Raw genomic sequence first — 14,581 nt, forward strand, 5'->3', positions numbered from 1 at the left:
GAACAGATTGGATAAACACCTGTGAGGGATGGTCTAGGTTTACTTGGTCCTGCCTCAGAGCAGAAGGCTGGCCTGATGGCCTGTCGAGGCCCCTTCCAGCCTTACATTTCTATGACTCTATGATCACAACCACATACAAATGTCCAGAAGATCACATCATACTGTAAGAATTTCCTCCTCCCACCAGTTGCCATGATCACTGTGGTCAATGCAGCAAAAACAGATGAAGATCAAGATTAGCTATTTCTCTTGTTAATAAACTGTTCTGTTATCATTCTGGCTATGCTGTGATTGCTAAGAAACGCTGATGAGGCACATGTAAGCCAAAAATTCAGTGATTTAACATTGCCTGATATTTGCCTTATAGGCTTTCCTGGTAGTTTTGACATGGAGGAAGGAATGACATATGAACAGATGCAGGTCAGCTTTTCACGTTCTTCATGAACAATGTTTTCTTACTTCTAACCAGGATATATATTTTTTACTAACCCGAATTTGCTTTAATCTGTAGTCTGTGATTGAAGAGGTTCTGGAGGAAAGTGGTTATTACAATTTCACTTCTAACAGGTGAGTTTCAAAGTTCAGTTTCAAAAGGAAACATTAAATTATGATGTGGTAAGCCAATGATACATTATCTTTTATTTCCTAATTGTAGCTTTCTCTTTCAGTTTTAATGTAACACATAATGTTATGGCATATAGACCTGGACTGGATAGAACTGATTTAGGACATTTTAGCCAGTCTTCTAGATCAGCCACCGCTGCTGTATTCTTTGCTAACAGAGAAGAATGGTGTTTGCTTGGTAGCAATTTCCTCTCATTATTCCATGTGAAAACTCAGTTGAAACAAAAGGCACCTCTATCCCATTCATTTTAATGGGAGTTTATTTTGTCATAAACCCCTACGGCTACAAGACTGAACCTAGCATAGTCAGTATAATGTTTGGATGCAGTACAAAAAGGAAGAAATGTAGGTGCTAACAAAAAAGAGCAGGAGGAAGTGAAATGAAGATGTGTTTGAAACTGCAGGCAGCAGTCTCTCTCTCTCTCTCTGACACACACACACACACACACATTACATAAAGAGGGTTATGTGTGGAGATACTTCATGGAATATAGAATAACACAAGCCTGGTATTTCTAGTTCTGTTTACCCATCTAGTCCTAAAGCACCTTCAGCAGATTTTTAATAATTCATGTTTCCCCTGTTGAAGAAGTGGTTCATCTTTGCTTCTTTCCTTGGTCTTCCCCAGCAGTCTGCTTCTGTTGCCAATGACCAACATTTTCAAATGTGGGGACCTAAAATTAAAGCTCCTAAATGCATGCTTAGGGGCCTTAAATAAAAGTGGCCTCATTTTCAGAGGTGAGAAGCACCTGCAGCTCCTGATGTTTCAGTGGTATTTGCATAGGTCTAACAAGGCTATTATATAAATGTACCACAGTTTTATAGGCATTTTCCTCATGCTTACTGACTGGCACAAAACATCGTACAAAGACTAAATATAACTAGGCAGGTGTTCGGTGCATGTGGGCAGGAGTCTTTTACACACATTAGTATAAAAAAGAATCTGTTGCTTAGTGGAACTATACATAGATGTTAGCATTGCTGCAAAGTATGTGTGTATGTCAGCATATTGCATAGGAATTGGGTATTAATGCACATTACACCATCAGCTCCAAAATGGTTCATATTCGCAGTCTTCTAGTTCCGATACCTATTTCTCAGCTCTGGTCCCATGTGTGTTGTGGATTCCCTAACGTATCTTGTTCTTTGGTATCTACGTTTTAAAATGTTTTTCTAAATGTCTGGAAATCCCACATTATGGGAGAGATTGTGACTCTTCCTACACAGCCATGCAGGGGAACAATGGGGCATAAATCACTGTCTTACTTCCCTACGCTGTCTGCTTGTGCTGTTGGTAGGAGCGCCGAAGGAAGAGCAACCACTGCTAGGTCATTACACCCCCCCCAATGTATGTGGGCAGGGAATGCATGGAGTCTTGGCTCCACCTTCTCCACACAGTGGGGGACAGCTGTCCCAGGGTAGTCCCCCTGGAGCAAAGGGGAACTGGAAGTCAAATTGACTCTGAGTCAGACTGTGCTTCCTGGCCTGATCCTAGGGCAGCATGTGGCAAAACGGGAATTGACCCCCATAGTTAAATACATTTTTTGGGAGGGTGTGGAATGGGACCCTTTCACACTCATTTGTTGGAAGTGTATTATTTGAATTTGAAGTTTAACTATTTCTTACTCTTAGAGAATGTGTATTTAGACAGTACACATGGTTAGATTTTTGAAATGTCACTGCCTACAGTACATTCTCTTGCTGTTATTCCAGGAGTTACTCTTCAACATACATCCTCTTATCTGCTGTCTTGCATAGTTATGCTTGGCTCCCTTGCCACTACAATACCCTTCCTTCCCCAGTCCCCTTCACCACTACCAAGTAGCCCACATATTTCTCCCTGTCTTTCAGAAAATGCATTTACCTTCAAAGTCTGCCATCTGCATTTCCTGACAAATGACCATGTTTCCTACACTATGCTCTGCTCAATTCTATTTTGAGCCCTCTGAATCCTGCACATTTGTTTCTCCGCACTCACTGTCTTGGTACCCAAACAGTGCAATTTTGATAGCTATCCCGTACAGGATGATTCATGTAGCCAGCAGACAGACATCATTAGGTTTTACTGTATCTCTAAATCTCCAAACAGTTCAAGCTGACTGAAAGGACAAATCACCCTCCTCAAACTGCAATCCGTGCTGCTTGTCAGTGTCCACCGTTATTTGGCCTTATTGTACTAACCATAAATGGGACTGCAGACCTCACAGCTGCATCCCATCAGCCTTGCCTTGCCTAAGGGAGTCTTGATCTCCTCCTACTTCTACATACACTGTGGACTGTCTCAGGAATAACTACAACCTTTCCAACACTAATCCAGCATATCATGTGACTCCTTGCAATCCTCAATTATCTCCTTTTCTTAGGCAATAGTTCATAAATAACAAGGCTTTGAAAAAAGTTATTAATCATAGAACACTAGCAGGAGTCTGTGTGCATTTTTCTTCTAGCAATCTGCTGAACCTTCCTTCTACTTTTAACTCTCCTGGCTGTTTAAAATGCTGTGTTCTAGATCTAGCTCTGGAGTTTCTAAAGTGAGCAGCAGGAGTGTTGTAGGACCTGCAGGGCTTATGGCATGGAACCACTTAAAGCTGTTGCTTCTGGGAGGAGATGGAGTGGTCAGAGTCTGTGCAACTTTCTTCCATGGAATTTTGGAGCTGAAATGCTCCAGCTGTTGCGCTGAGCTTACTTCATCCTTCCAGTAGTGCAGCACAGGTGCCTGTCATGCTGCCAGTTCTCATCACAAGTCTGGCAATATTTGTTTTCTTATAAAGTCCTAGCTCCTGGGGATGAGTGATTATGTGAGAACCACAGCTTTTCTCCCTCTTTTTTAAAAAATAAGTTTCCAGCCTTCGTTGTTCAGGAAAAAAGCCTGAAAACATGAACTCTAGAGGCTAAAAAAGATTGCCAAATGTAATCTCATGATTTGTAAGCCAATCTTTTTTCATTTCTGGGGCCTGACTCATGATATTTGAACACTTGGAATTGACAGTACTTACTCCTAGGGGAATTCTGTGCCACTGTACACGTGCAGAATTCATGTCCCCCCGCAGATTTTTTTCCCTCTGCAGAAAATTCATTCTGCTGGGGAGGCGCTGCAGTTATATCTTTTGACCACCAGGGGCTGCTGTGGTGCCAGAAGAGAGGGCAGCCAACTCTGGGCTGGAGCAGCCAGCCACGGAGAGGGAGGGTGCAAAGGCTTTCTTCCTCACAGTGCCCTGCCCATGGGGCTGGGTGAGAAGGCACAGGATATGTGGGGGAGGGACAGAGTACGGCACACAGAGCTGCTGGAGGATCACATAGACTGGGGTTCAGAAGGGATAGTGGGGGGACAGACTGGGGCAGGGCACTGGAGCTAGTGAGGTGATAGCATTGAGCCAGGTGCTGAATCGGTGTGGGGGTTTAGGGCCACATGATGACGGGGGGGGGGTGGAACTGAATGGGGGTGCTGAGACACATGGGGGCAGAGGGATGCAGGGACACATGGGGACAGTGGGGGAGAGGGTGGCAGAATGGGGGTGCAGGGATACATGGGTGATTGGTGTTCCAGGGACACACAGGGACAGGGCGGATGTGCCTTACTGAATGGGAGAGGCTAGGGGTCAGCCAGGATATGCATGGAGGAGGCTCCCCAACTCCCTAAAAATCACCCCCCAAAAAAATTTCCATGCTTCTTCCCCCACACCCAACAACCCTGCAGGTTCACTCCCAGGATCCTTCCCAGCAATTAATTCCCTCTCCCTCAGCTTCTCTGTTACCCCTGACTTCCCCAAGCCTTTGTACTGCTTCTGAGGGGTGCAGAAAATACATTTCTGTATTGTAGTTTAAATGAGTTATTACTCAAAGTTCTGTATTAATATGTGCAGGTTTGTACTTGGGTGGCTTAGCCCAAGCTGCAACCCGTGGTGCTGTGGCCACACTGCTGTCTACATGCTCCCAGCTGCTTTGTGGATGTATCCTGTGTTTGATAGCGAATGCAAAATCTACAGTTTGACTGCATACAGCACAATAATACAGGTCCCCAGTTCTTCCAGGAACACATTTCTTCTGGAAAATCCTTTTCTTTTCAGCTTTTTTCTATGTTATGTATATTTTCTGCTCCCTTAGCACCTCTACCCTAACTTTCTGCCTGCAAGAAGCTGGGACTGGATGACAAGGGGTGGACCACTCAGTGAAATGCCCTGTTCTGTTCACTTCCTCTGAAGCATCTTAAATGTATCTTGAAAGGGCTTTCAGTTCATCGCCTAAATCACTTGCATCAGTATCGCATCATCATGTGTCAACACTGTCTCTAGTGCCCTGCCCTGCTGGTGTAGGTCTTCTTCAGGTTTAGTGAGGAGTTTTGGAATATCATACAACATCCCAAATGTACTGCTGTTTTCCTTGAGCTGCTTGAAACGTTCTTCAACTGACTGTATTGCACAATCTAGCACCTGGTTCAAGGATTCGACTTTGAATTGTTGTTTGGGGTCTCTTATGGGATTATCCCGTGCCTCATAATCAAAATGTCTTCTTCTTCGGTGACTCTTGTATTCTTGAATGGGTGGGGAAATAGCTTCAGTGTGAAGTTCCTCTGCCAACTTCTGTGCACTCTTCAGAATGTTTTGAAATCCTTCATCTGACCGGTAAGACTGTAGGTATGACTTTGCTTTGTCCAGTTGTTCCATTGCTCCAGATATATCAAGGTCAACACCTTGGAGTCTCTTGCTTACAACATTTATTTCAAACAGTATATCATGCCACAACACTAAGCCACGCAAAAATTTGCAGTTGTGTATGTTTGTGGTGATTCCATTTACCTCTGCCACTGTTCTCCCACAAACAGTTCCTGTCATAGCATTACCCTCCATAATGGCAACTATGGCATCATCTATCTTCCCAATTCGGTATTTGATAGGCTTTATCGCCTCCACTCAACTTTGCCGTTGTGTGGCACTCAGTGGTTTCAGTGTCAGAGAGGATGTTCCCAGATGTTGCTTCAAAATTTGCCATCGATGAGTTGATTTAGAGAAAAATACATAGATGCTTTGAATTACATAAAAAAAATTCAGCAGCCTCACTAAAAGTTGATGCTGCATCACTGACCACCAAGCTCAATGAATGAGAACTGCATGGGACAAAAAAAGCTCGAGGGTTTAACTCTCGGATCCGTGTCTGCACTCCTGTGTTCTTTCCTCTCACGTTGGCACCATTATCATAGCCCTGACCTCTCAAGTCAGCTATCGCAATTCCCGTATCTTCCAGCTTTTTAAGAAGCACATTTGTCATACCAGCTCCTGTAGTATCATCAATGTCAATAAATTCTAGAAAATGCTCTCTGACAGTCACCATTGCAGGGACATTTTCACTAGGTTCTGTTGTTGTTACAAAATACACCATTAAAGTCATTTGTTCCGTATGGCTGATGTCAGGTGTGCAGTCCAGAATAACAGAGTAATATCTTGCTGACTTCAGATCTGCCACAATCTTCTGTTTGACTTTTGTTGCTAGTAACCGTATGATCTCCTTTTGAATTGTTTTTCCAAGGTAGTGGTGTGTGTACATTTCTTGGGTGGTGACTCTTCTTAGATGCTCCTGGAGTATAGCATCAAACTCAGCCATCACCTCATGGTAAGGTGATGGTAAGGCCAGCCCTGGGTCTGATCTAGTGCGGCCATTCTTATGTTCTTATGCTCCGCACTATACGTTCCCCCCCACATCTGTAATAATAATGGTGGTGTCACTCAGTGTTACACAGGGAAATGACAGAAAAAAGATATGCAAAATTATAAACTGTGTGGAGTGCTGAGAAATGATTCCAACACCTAATTGGGTGACGTGTAGGGTGTTAAATTGTTAGAAACTGAGAAGCTGAACCCCATAAGATGGCCACACACATTTTTTTTATTACAGTAATTTGTTTTTCATTTTCATTATAATAGTAATTGCAGCCTCAGTGCAGGCCATTTCTTGAGGATTAATGACCATCTGGGGATAATGACCCTCAGCTGTGTCCTGAATAATCAATTCCTGCCCATCTATCATTAATCCCCATGAAATACTCAGTGCTTCAATTATATCACTTGTTTGTACAGAAATTTATAAAAAAAAATTAGCTGAATATTTCAAAATGAGTTTCATCCCAATGACTCTTCCCCTCTCTTTCTTTTCTCCTGATTTAACGTTACACCACGTATGGTTGCGGCTTACCCACATAAGTCAGATGTGTATGTGACTGTTTTCACTTGTGAGATCATTTACAGAAAGGACAATGTATGCCTTCTGCAAACTTTCAGCATTGAGGTGGTCACACAGTATCCACGTTGAAAGATCTGATTTTAAATAACTATATTTCCTTTATATTTGCAGTCTGTTGCCTCATTATTTCATGTAAAGCTCCATAAAGTGTGTTAAGGGGCTTAATCCTAGAGCAGCTCAATTTATATGAAGGTGGATAGGTGTGTTACAAATGAACAGAACCTGCAGAAATGAAGGTCAGAGACTCTAGTGGTCTTCAGCTGAGTGCTGTAGTTCACCGAGACTCCAAATGAATTATTATATTGTATGTGGTGTCAGAGGTCCTCTTATGGTAGAGAAGTGCTGTTTCAAGAGTGGTACTCTGTAACTGAGAGAACATTTCTAGCCCCACTATAATCAAGTGAGAAGACACTCATCTAATCAACAGTATACATTGCTATATGTATTGTCATAAATCATTCTTTTTCACAGCTTTTATTCACTGCATTTTTTCGTTTCTGTAAATATTTTACACATAGGGAATGTCCAGTCAAATAGTTACAGGTAGCTTATTGTGTTTTTAGCAAATATGAAATAAAAAACAACATATAAATTGAAATAAAACAAAGGTAGTCACCCCACAACAGCGGCTCTTGTAGCTCCTCTCCTGCAGGACTGGTTCCCTCCTCCTGGCATTGCGACCTGGTGCATGGGCATAGAGCCACTCAGCATTGGCCTGGCCTCCCATCTGTTATGATGGGAGGAGAGCTGGGCCAAATTTCAGTGAGTGGCATTGCAATCTGGTCAGAGTACCACTCACTCAAATTTGGCCCAGTCACCCCTCTGTCATCATGACGGAGGGGCAGCCGGATCAAACCTGAACGTCACTGCCACCCCGTGCACCAGCTCTGGGCTGTACTGGGTCTGGGTTCAGGAACCAGAGGAACTGAAGCAGGAAGGCTGTCTCAGGCAATGTGGAGGAGGAAGCTGCCTGATTGATATGTAGAAGGGACAAGAGATGGACCTGGGCAGGGGTGGCAGGTTTGTAGAAATTTTGGTGGTGCCCAGAACCCGCCCCCTCCAAACTCCTTCCCCTACCTGCCTAAGGCTCTGGGATGGAGTTTGGGTGTTGGGTGCAGGCTCTGGGGTGGGGGTGCAGGAGGGGATGAGGGGTGCAGGCTCTGGGACGGAGTTTGGGTGTAGGTTCTGGGCTGGGGGAGGGGGTGCAGGAGGGGGCGAGGTGTGCAGGCTCTGGGCTGGGGTGGGGGTGTAGGAGGGGTGAGGGGGTGCAGGCTCTGGGAGGAAGTTTGGGGGAAGGAGGGGGTGCGTGGGAAGGGGGAGGGGTGCAGGCTCTGGGCGGGAGTTTGGGGATAGGAGGGGGTGCAGGGGTGAGGGCTGTGGGGCTGAGGATGAGAGGTTTGGGGTGTGGGAGGGGATTTAGGGCTGGGGCAGAGGATTGGGGTGCGGGGGGATGAGGGCTTTGGCAGGGGGTGAGGGGTTTGGGAGGGGCTCAGGGCTGGGACAGAGGATTAGGGTGGGGGGGGGATGAGGGCTCTGTCTGGGGCTGGGTTGAGGGGTTTGGGGCATTGGAGAGGCTCAGGGCTTGGGCGGAAGGGCAGGGTCAGGGCAGCCTGCCCTGCCACTAGTGGTTGGGTGGCACTAGGATGCTGTGGCAGCAGTTGATGCGGGGAGCCAGCAGAGCAGAGTCAGCGTGAGCTGCAGGCTCCCGGGCCGGGGCGGTGAGTGGGGACAGCAAATGGGGCCGGGGAACAGTCGGGGGAGGTGCGGGGAGGCGGCAGGAGGGGCTGGGGGAGAGACCCGGCCCCAAACATTGGTGGAGCCCAGCCCCGGGCCCTGAATATTGCCGGAGCCCGGGCACCAGGAGCGTATATAACTCGCTGCCCCTGGACCTGGGGGATGAGGGAGGGGAGTAGATTGGGACAAGGAGCCTGAGGCTAGGAAGACTGGGACTGGGGGGGAGAGGAAAACTGTGAGTTGGGGTTGGAGGAGACTGGGACTTGGTGGGCGAGGAGACTAGAACTGGAAGCTGGGTAGCACTCAAAATGACAGTGCTCACTTAATGAGCAACTACGGGTGCTGCTCCAGCTATGGGAAGCTTTGTAGGGTGGCAGATTCCGCCTAGGGTGGATGGGAGCAGACCGACCAAACCTGTGTGGTGCTGCAACTCGCTCAGATTTGGCCTGGCTTCCCCACCATCCATCATTAAATACTTAAAATCTTCAAATACTTGAAAGGCTGCCAAAAAAAGATGGATAAAGATTGTTCTCTTTTGTCACAGAGGGCATGACAAGAGGCAATAGGTTCAAACTGCAGCATAGCCCATTTAGATTCAATCTCAGGAAAAACTTCCTAACTGTAAGAACAGTAGAATAATGGAACAGACTGCCTAGGGATACTTGTGGCACCTTAGAGACTAACCAATTTATTTGAGCATAAGCTTTCGTGAGCTACAGCTCACTTCATTGGGAATGCATCCGATGAAGTGAGCTGTAGCTCACGAAAGCTTATGCTCAAATAAATTGGTTAGTCTCTAAGGTGCCACAAGTACTCCTTTTCTTGTTGTGAATACAGACTAACACGGCTGTTACTCTGAAACCTGCCTAGGGATGTAATGAAAGCTCCTTCACTGGAGGTTTTCAAAAAGAGGCTGGCTCGTCATCTGTTGTGGATGGGTTAGGCAAAACAAATCCTGCATCTTGGCAGGTTGTTAGACTAGATGACCCTTGCAGTCCCTTCTAGCCCATGGTTCTATGAATCGATGATTACCTTAATGGCATTTCCTAACTTTAGAGTATTTGCCTTTGCAACCTTAATATAGTTATTTGTGTGTAATTCTTATACCACCCACACCACCCTAATATCGGAGTACTTTCCAGTAGTGCACTAAGCAGCATGACTAACACCATGTTTCTTCTCTCACCCATCCTCTTCCCGGGGGGAGAATTGTGTGCACAGTTTAGTGCTTTGTTTTGTTAGCACTTTGTTTTGAGGTGTGTTTTTACTGTATATGCTGATATGTGTGTGTTAGAAAAAAACGAGGTTGAGGAAGTGCTCCTTGCACTTGAAGCAGAAGGTGATGAGGTTTGTGAAGGAAAAAAAAATTCTTGTTTTTACTTTCTAACTACACAGTTTATGAGAGTAAAAGCTTGGTGCATGCTTCTGCAGGACAGTGTAATATAATACGAGACTACTTTGATTATTTAATGGGTGAATCTCCACTAACATAAAGCTGACAGAGGCGGTTCCACCATCTCCCATGCTCTCTCTCATGCCTAGCTTGTCTGGGGCTTATTGGGAAAAGAGAGGGGTGTAGAGGAGCAAGACTTTGCTGTGACTGGTTCTCCACTGCCAGGAAGTCGTTGAGGGCCTTTTAACCCAGCAGTGTAAGCTAACGCTGTCCCCTTGCTGCTTTAACTTATGCCAGGACCTGGGAATCAGAGAGCTGTGACTGGCTCCCTCTCAGACCCTACCACCACACTGTTTCTGTGCCGTGTATAGTGAAGCCCATAGATTTTAAGTCCAGAAGGGTTCATTACAAACATCTAGTCTGGCACTCTGAATAGCAGGCTATATAATTTCACCCAGTAATTCCTGCATCAAGCCTAGTAATTTATGATTGAGTAGAACATAGCAGTTAGAAAGGTATCCAAGCTTCCTTTTCTTACCCTGCTTATATATCACATTTCTATCATAGGTTTCAGAGTAGCAGCCGTGTTAGTCTGTATCTATCATAAAAAGAAAAGGAGTATTTGTGGCACCTTAGAGACTAACCAATTTATTTGAGCATAAGCTTTCACGAAAGCTTATGTTCAAATAAATTGGTTAGTCTCTAAGGTGCCACAAGTACTCCTTTTCTTTTTGCGAATACAGACTAACACGGCTGTTACTCTGAAATGTATCTATCATAGTAACTTGCCTGCTGATAGCACAGATATCCATTCTGATGTTGGTGAACACGAGTAGTAAAGATTTTCTAGGGCCAATGAACACTTACTACCACTTTATCTTTGCAGGTACCTCTACTATCCGTGGGGAACAAAGAACCATCCAACCAAAAGATGAGCACCTGCAAATCTGAACAGACTGGGTTTTTTTCTGATGAAGTCAACTGCCCTTACTTCAGCTAATATTGTGTGATCACCAAAGGGATAATAAGCTTTGCTCAAAGTATATTGATGGGAAGGGATTCCAATGCTGAAACAAAGGGGAGACAGCTTTCAAAAGACCTCGCGACTGATGAACTTCAGTATGATACTTTTGTGGCAGCTCTGTTTTACAGCATAAACTTCTTGCACTGTATGGGGGGAGTTCTGTACATACTATTTGGGAAAATGCTTCAAAGTGTGTGCATTAGGAGAAAAACATAATTCCTGACAATGAGTGAATATGTTCTATTTTTTTATTTTATTTTTTTAAAGAATTGTTGAATACTCAGGTTTGCTGGAACTATATTTTAAGGCTCATAGCCAGGCTATTTTTTATAGCAAGAGAAAGAAATCAAAAAGAGCACCAGGCAGGAAATATCTTTAGGTTCACTGCACCAGAATTAGAAATTGATTCAATTATTAAATATTTAAATGTAGCCATTTGGATAGTAGCAATTTCAAATGCTGGTATAGCACATTAATAGTATTTACAACTTGCACAGCTTCTGAGAATAATTGTCATTTTTTAAATTGCAACTTTGAATACAATATTAGAATGTGGGTGTATATATGTACATGTGTTGTGTGTGTGTGTATACCATATATATAGACATGCATATATTGTATAGATACATATATGTAAAATATGTATACAGTGTAATATACACACACATTTACTGTTTAACAGAAAATAAATAAGTAAATGAAACCAATGCTTTGCTGCTAATCAAATTTGTAGTACCTAATGCACTTTGAGGATCTCTCTCTATATGTACCTTATATGTTAGAGATGCAGAGTCTCTCAACTCAAGATTACTGAAGCTATTATTTTCATCTTTAGAGTTTTGACTAAGTGTGAGACCCATTCTCTACAGTCTGATTATACTATAACTAACATAACTACTGTAAAAATCAGAATACATATGGTGACATATACCTAGACTGTTGAAACTTATTTATTTGATGCTTATCATATAGTTACTTGTGACTGATTGGATGCATAAGTGTGTCTTATTTACTGTGAATACACTGGCAAAGTACTTCTGCTATAGTTTGCTTGAAACATATGTAAATAACTAGACATTATTTCTTAACAATGTACAGAATATTATTTCCCCCGTCATTTGGGATTTCACTAGCCCAGATTCTAAACTGGTGAGAGTTAGCAGCGGTGGGCCTAAGTTACGGTGAGGGTACAAAAGGCATCCACCCCCTTCCGAGACACCTTCACTGGAGAGGTTTGAGGTGGTGTAAAATGCACAGAAATTCAGAGATTGAGTGAGTGAGAGGGAGGAATACAAAGCCAAAAAGGGCATGTTTAAATCACAAGGAGGCATGCTGTTTAGAACGTGGGTTTATCCTTATGATGTGATGACCCACCCAGGAAACAAGCATGTGACAGCTCAGTCTAACATAACACATTTGCCCCAGCAAGTCGAAATGTAGCGCAGAAGGCCACCATGCCCAATTTTGGCATCTGGGTAATGACAGACTCATAGCAGCTAAGGTCCATTATGGAGCTGCTTTGGAAAGCAAACAAGGCTCTTACATGCCATCCTATGGAAAATGTTATCAGCAGGAACATCAGAGATGAATACATCTGCATTAGAAAGATAGGATTAGAAAAGATACTGTATTTTGTTTTCTAACATAATATTTTCACACATAATTGTCACCTATGCATATCCCCCTAATATCTACTGTCGACTGTTTTTCTGCTTTCCTACTACCTAAGTGCTATAGTTAATATCAATCCATTTTTAGATATATCTGTTACGACTTCAAGGAGAGGCATACCTATTGGTTTCCCTCTCACCTGTTAAAAATTGACTGTCTTGCTGTGCAATTCTCTAACATCTTGTTATCATCACTGCAGGTTGCACCTTACTGGATGCATAATCCTTGCCCTGATTTATAACCTTCCTGGATGTCATTTTATCTCACAACTCCTAAAATACCATGTATGTTAAAGCCATAGAATAAGTCCCCCTATATGTTACAACTGAACTAAAAGTGGTAATCTGTCATGCCGTATGAAATGTGTATCTCCTTAAAATGTAAATGCACATTTTTGAAAATGTAAATACAGGTGACCTGGAATTAGTATGTTTACACTAAGCATTCACATCATCTCTGGAACATGAAGCAAGCATGGTATCTCCCTATATTTAAAATAGCAGATACCACAATCATTGAAAATGTTGAGTTTGTAATGGCTCCTGCTGTACATATTATTTGAAAACCAAACCAAACCCTATTATGTTTTGCAATTAGAAGACTATCAAAATGCTTCTTCAACTAAGGTACCTGTTCCTCCAAAGAGTTCCACTGAATGGTTCCAGTTTACAAAGTGATATGAATATTAGAACAGTTGCCTTGCAAATACAACATAATTAGCAATGGCTGATGTATTATTTACAATGCAATCACGAAAAGTTAGCCCAAATTGTGGTTAAATATTAATGTGATTTTGATAGTCACAGTGAACATCTTTCTTAGTACAGGAGAAAGGCAACAAGGTGTGGTTAATATCTGAGGTTTTATAAAGTAAGCCTGTACTGTATGTAACAAGAAAATCAGAATTTCTATGACATTTTGCATGCATTTCATACACAAAAGACCTCATTTAAACTAAGTCTTGGTATATCGTCCCCACTCAAACTGAATACATATTTCCACAATTATTTTTTTTCAGAATAGCATAAAATTATCCTTACTTATATAGTGGGTATAAGTCAAAAATGTCTATTTACAATGTTCTTCCTCCACATGTGTTTTTTAATAATTAATTGTCAGACTGGAGTAAATAGAAACGGGGGCACTGCATCAACCACGGATTGGACCTTATTTTCAGGCATGTATTAAAGCGATGAGATTTGTGTTTAGGCTGGGTTTGTGTGATATTACTAAGTGTCTATTGATACTTGATGGCATAGTTTTCATTGGAAAACAGACTGTAGTTAGTGACTCTTGCGTTTATCCATAATAAATTTGTAGCGCTATCAAAAATGGGATAAATATTGTGTGGGCCCAATAATGGGCCCAAAGCACGGAAAGATGGTGTTTCAGCTGTGCTTGGTTGTGGCAGGCAGTGCAGAGCAGACTAAAGGGAACTCTGCAGCAGCTGTCAGTGGAATGCAGAATTAGGAAGTGAGCCTGGCTGGGGCATTGGCAGTAGGCATGAGTACAGCATGGCTTCACTAGGCTAAAAGTCCATGCTAGGGAATTAGCGGGCCTCATCTGGTACTCTCCCTGTGTTCTGCAAGAACAGCTGGCACTCTCCAGCATGCTGGATATAGGAGATTAGAGTTGAGGATACAATTTCTGGTTCCCTGCCCCTTATCCGCCCCCACCACCTTTACACAGTTGTCCTACTTACAGTTGACATTAAAAACTGGACATTTCCCACTGTGGGGTTGCCCATTCTAAGAGCAGACAATACAATAAAATTCCTGTTATATGCTACGATGAGGGAAATAACAATTTTGCAAGTGCACCTAGCTTGTATGCCATTTCCCAAATGCTGGCCCTATGTGACTGTGTATGACGAGGGCCATCTACAGCATCAAGAATAATCA

At 43.2% G+C, this 14,581-nt stretch overlaps 1 protein-coding gene across 5 annotated transcripts in view; it reads left to right on the forward strand.

Annotated features, from left to right (window-relative positions):
- The window catches only part of NEK10 (NIMA related kinase 10), a 180,765-nt gene extending 168,043 nt beyond the window's left edge, over positions 1-12,722 (forward strand). For 2 of the 5 annotated variants that reach the window (XM_075125734.1, XM_075125732.1), the window contains exons 34-36: positions 368-420; positions 512-567; positions 669-1,210. In XM_075125734.1, the coding sequence (XP_074981835.1) occupies positions 368-420; positions 512-567; positions 669-876 (317 nt within the window). In that variant the 3' untranslated portion in view covers positions 877-1,210. Of the gene's footprint in view, positions 1-367; positions 421-511; positions 568-668; positions 1,214-10,871 lie in introns of those variants that run through there. The other 3 variants (XM_075125730.1, XM_075125735.1, XM_075125731.1) reach the window with 3 other exon arrangements.
- The last annotated feature ends 1,859 nt before the right edge of the window (positions 12,723-14,581 follow it).

Source organism: Caretta caretta, chromosome 2 (genome assembly GCF_965140235.1).
Source record: "Caretta caretta isolate rCarCar2 chromosome 2, rCarCar1.hap1, whole genome shotgun sequence".
In the NCBI taxonomy this organism is placed as follows: domain Eukaryota; kingdom Metazoa; phylum Chordata; order Testudines; family Cheloniidae; genus Caretta; species Caretta caretta.